Source organism: Chrysochloris asiatica, unplaced genomic scaffold, assembly GCF_000296735.1.
Source record: "Chrysochloris asiatica unplaced genomic scaffold, ChrAsi1.0 scaffold00058, whole genome shotgun sequence".
NCBI classification, from domain to species: Eukaryota; Metazoa; Chordata; class Mammalia; order Afrosoricida; family Chrysochloridae; genus Chrysochloris; species Chrysochloris asiatica.
The window spans coordinates 7,283,749-7,288,762 of record NW_006408576.1 but is presented as its reverse complement, the minus strand read 5'-3'; the positions used below and the strand labels follow the sequence as shown (position 1 = coordinate 7,288,762).

At 40.5% G+C, this 5,014-nt stretch overlaps 1 protein-coding gene across 1 annotated transcript in view; it reads left to right on the top strand.

Annotated features, from left to right (window-relative positions):
* RNASEH1 (ribonuclease H1) overlaps positions 1 to 5,014 on the top strand; it is a 61,063-nt gene that overhangs the window by 14,816 nt on the left and 41,233 nt on the right. The window contains exon 2 of the mRNA XM_006863997.1: positions 764 to 879. Coding sequence (XP_006864059.1) covers positions 764 to 879 — 116 coding nt within the window. The remainder of the gene's footprint in view (positions 1 to 763; positions 880 to 5,014) is intronic.

Genomic DNA, 5,014 nt, shown 5'->3' with positions numbered 1-5,014 from the left:
AACAACAACAACGATCTTCCTAAGTTTTTAAAAAGGGACATAATTAAAAACTAAGGTTTGCAGTTAAAATCACTTTTCAGATATGGTTACCATGGTCTGGAAAGTTCACAGGAGTTATTAAGTGCCATTGAGTCGATTCCAACCCCTAATGGCCCAGACAAATTTTGTAATTACTAGTCCTATTTGCCACCTTTGAACGTTCAAGCTCAGAGTCCAGGTGTGGCTCTGTGGGCTAATGCATCAGACTGCAAGGTCTTTTGAACTGCAAGGTTAGTGGTTCAAGCTCACCTCCTTGGAAACCCTACACAGGGTCGTTATGGGTCAGAATTGACCCGAGGGCACTTAACAACAACTTTCAAGATCAGTACTTTTCTCAGTATATAATATCAAGATTTTTATTAGTATGTGTATTTGTATTTTTCTGTACACATCAGCTATGGTATTGAGGAAGAAGCATCTCAAAAATGAGCTTTTTGCTCTAATGAAACTATTTCTACATTTAATTTTCAAAGACTCCAGAATTTTAGTATGTTTTGAGTTTGAGAAAGTCTGTGGTGCTGATATGTGCTGTATGATTGATACAGAGCATGACACAAGATGTAGGTTGATATGAAAAATAAACCTATGCACAATCAGGCATGACCCTTAAGAAAATGACAACCTTATCCTTTTTCAGATTTTTACTAATTTAAGAAAATAATCATAATTAAAAAGGAGGTAAGTAAAAGAAAGGAAAGAAGTAACGTAGCATATTCTGTTCCAGGAATGAATGTAGAACACAGGTGGACCGGTATCCTGCTGCCAGATTTAAGAAGTTTGCTACTGAAGATGAGGCCTGGGCCTTTGTCAGGAACTCTGTGAGCCCTGAAAGTTCAGAAGGTAGTCAATATCACAGCTTTACATTTTAACTTCTTCACAAGTCTTTCATAACTTGATCTTTGATCTATAGACTTACAGCAACCCTGTGTAGGGTTTCTAATGAGCATATGGTGAGCTTGAACCTCCAACATTGTGGTTCATTGCAGTACATTAACCCACAGCAGCACACCAGCTACTGCAAAAAATGACAGCCATTCCTCCCACAGCCTTCTCTATGCAGTTGGGTGTAATAATTCATTGCAGTGGCCACACAGAACTCAAAAACAATACTCACAGTTAGGGTTTTATTAGGGGAGTTAACAGGTTACAATTCAGGGTCAGAAATGTTCCAGGCAAAGTTTTTCTAGTTAGGACAGCCTTTCCTCAGCTGTTAACATAGGCCGGATTCCCTGTTTGGGCAATATTACAAAGTGCTTTTACAGATGCGGATAATTGCCATAGGATTCACCACTCCCCCATAAGCCTCAGCATGAAGGCACTAGGCTCTGGCTCCTTGGGTCAGCAGACCTAGTACCAATACACTGCATGTATTGGTACTTAGGATAGCTTCCCTGATTAGGCACTCCACTCTGCAAGCAAAATCTGCCGAAAGTCACTCAGCTTTACTTGCTCTGTGGGCTGGGAAGTCCACTGCTCTGTCTTGTACTTTTGTTTCTGTTGCTGCTTTTCCTCTGCTGCTCCTCCAATGTCAACAGCTTTCTGTTCCTGAATAGAGGTTTGATGTGCAGGGATCTCTGGGTCCAAAAGATGTGCTCCACTCCTGGTTCTTTGATGGAAGTGAGACTCTCCCCTCTGAGATGGCTCATTTTAAACCCATGTTAGCATTCCAAGTTTTTACGGTCACAGTTGACTCTTAATCACAATGGAATCATATCCTATCAACATCTTCACCCACCTTTTCTTGCTGAGACCCATCAAGAAAAAGTTTAGTGGGGTTTATAAAAACTACGGGCCGAAGAACCATATAAATGAATTCACTGCACTGCAGCTGTCCTCTAGGCATATAAAGAAGATATGATTACATCCATTTTTCAAATTAGGAAGCAGGTTCAGAGATGTGAAGCATAGTGTTTTATGTTGGTAATAGTGTCAGAGACAAGCCAGAATACACATCTCCCACCTTCATTCATTATCCTCACTAGTACCATAATTCCTTACATTTTAAAAAACACTTGTATTGCTGTTGGATTGAGTGAACTACAATTTGAAAGTGATGAGTACAGTTCCTTTCACTGCATGTATTGATACTTAGGACAGAGTCACATAATGTGGATTTCTTTCAGCTTCATGTGTTATAGAAAGTTTAGTTATGTGGAGTCTAAGGTGTAGTACAGTTGAGTTAGTTCTGACTCCTATGCCTAACAGCTCAAAATACTTGCCCAATCCTTCATCATCCTTACAGTTATTGTTGGAACCCATTATTGCTGCAACTGTGTCAGTCCATTTTATTGGTGGTCTTCCTCTTCTTCACTTATCCTCCACTTTACCAAGCATAATGTTCTTCTCTAGGGACTCATCATTCCTGACAGTGTGTCTAAAGTACAAGAGACATAGTCATACCATCCTTGCTTCTAAGGAGCATTCTAGCTGTACTTTTTCCAAGACAAATTTGTTTGTATTGGTGATAGTGTGTCACTGAGTAGGTTCTGACTCATGGCAACCCTGTATAGGGTTCCCAGGGCTGTAAATCAGTGGAAGCAGGAAGCCTCATTTTCCTTCCATGTAGTAACTGATTAGATTTGAACTGACCTTGCAGCCCAGCTTGTACTCTACTATGATACCAGAGCTCCTTTGTTTGTACCAGGGGCATTAATTAAGCAAGATTAAGGAGTCTTAGTGTGGTGTTGAAGGTTAAGCACTGAACTGCTAACTACAGCCACTCCTGAAACCCTGTATAGGATTGCTATGAGTTGGAACTGACTCGATGGCACTTAAGAACAATAGCAACAAGGGTGTCTCTGCATCAGAGCACACAATTAAAAAAATATATCAATCGACTCCACGGCACGTCACCACCATCACCACCACCACTTTGAGGGAGTATTTAAAATTTTATTTTATACTTTACTCACAATGTTACCTCTCTGGCTTATGAATGAACTGAGGTCATTTTAATTTGTTTCTCCCCAGAACATATTAACATGTTCAAACATTGAACACCTGTTCTTCATCACAATTCTTAACAAAGCAGAATTCAGGGAAAGGCAGATTGCTCTGGGAATCTGCTTCTCTGAAGGACTTTACCTCAATATATATTGACTTCATCCTCCATCTTCCAGGAGCTTTTGTAAAAATGGTGTGGAGGGGACAGCTGACCTAACTATACCAAAGGAGAATCAAGATCAACAGCCCCAGGGTGATTCCGATGAGACAGAGAACAGACATGCTTCCTCTCGCCAACCTTTTTACCCATTTGGACATCAACCATCTCTTCCATAGCATTCTCTACCCTGCTGAGTTATAATTTGTTGTAATGGCTGCACAGAACTCAGGCATTACTCATGATTATGGTTTTTTCAAAAGGAGGTAACAGATTACAACAACGAATGATAGTTTTTCGATCGGGACAACCTCTTAGACATGCCTGCAGTAAGACTTTTTGGCCTTTTGGCACCTTGGTCCCTCAGCCTGGTCTCTCCTCTGCTTGGGCAAGTGTTGCAAAGCTCTTATGGGTCAGAACCGACTCAATGGCGCTTAACAACATAGAGGTACCCCACTTTGCCAGTAAGCCTTGATCCAAAGATTCTCATCTCGCTCTCACTTTTCATGTTATAAAATCAGCACATATGTTAATATTTTACAGAATTGCACTTTAACTTGTACATGTGTATTTAACTTCTATAGCGTATTTAGTACTGTTGAAGATCAAAGACCACAACATTTGATATGGGTTGCATTTCAATGTAAAGAAAACAAAAATCCTCACGACAGGACCAGTAAACAACATCCATGTGAATAGAAAAAAGACTGAAGTTGTCAAAGACTTCTTTTGCCTAGATCAGCTGTCAACACTCATGGAAGCAGCAGTCAAGAAATAAATGATGAATTGCATTGGGAAAATCTGCACAAGACCTCTTTAAAATGTTGAAGAGCAAAGATGTCAGCTTGAGGACTAAGGTGCGCCCGACCCAAGCCATGGTATTTTCAAAAAAACCTCATATACATGGGAAAGTTGGACAGTGAATAAGGAAAACCATAGAAGAATTGGTGCATTTGAGTTATGGTGTTGGGGGAGAATATTGAAAGTACCATGGATTGCCAGAAGTACAAATAGATCTGTCGGAAGAAATATGGCTAGAGAGCTCTTTGGAAGCCAGAATGGCCAGACTACAGTTCTCACACTTTGAACATATTATCAGGAGAGACTAGTCCCTGCAGAAGGATATGATGTGTGGTAATGTGGAAGGTCGGAGAAGAAGAAGACCCTCAGCAAGATGGATTGGCACAGTAGCAGCAGCAGCGATGGTTTCAGGTGTAGCTACGATTATACGATTGGCCCAGGACCAGGCAGAGTTTCGTTCTGTTGTGCATAGGGTTGCTATGAGTTGGTGCCAACTTGATAGCACCTAACAACAAGTGTGTTTACAGGAGTCCCATTGTGGCATTGGGTTAATGTTGAGACTGTAAAGCTGTTTGAACTGCAAGGTCAGCAGTTCAAGCTCACCAGCCACTCTTCAGAAACCCTATACAGGGTTTCTATGGGTCGGAACCGACTTGATGGCACTTAACAGCAATAAGATAACCCAAGATATAGTAGAGTGAAAAGGTCAAACATTGCTTTATATATAATACTGGTTACTCTTAAATTTTGCCCACAATTCTTCTGAAAAGTGGGTTGAGAAGATAAGACTACATTAAAGATATTTGTTTGTTCTGATCTAGCCAGGTGCTCAATAAATATTATGTCCTGTTTTTTCAGGCCTGTTTTAGGAATTTAGAGCTAAGCATGATATCTGTTGTATTATGTTAAGGTGGTTCTTTTGAAATATAATTTGTTCTTTCTGTACCCCTCTTTCTACTATATGAAGTGATAATATTGTTGTTGTTAAGTGCCATCGAGTCGGTTCCGACCCATAGCGACCCTGTACAGGGTTTCCGAGGGTGTAAATCTTTACAGGAGTAGAAAGCCTCATCT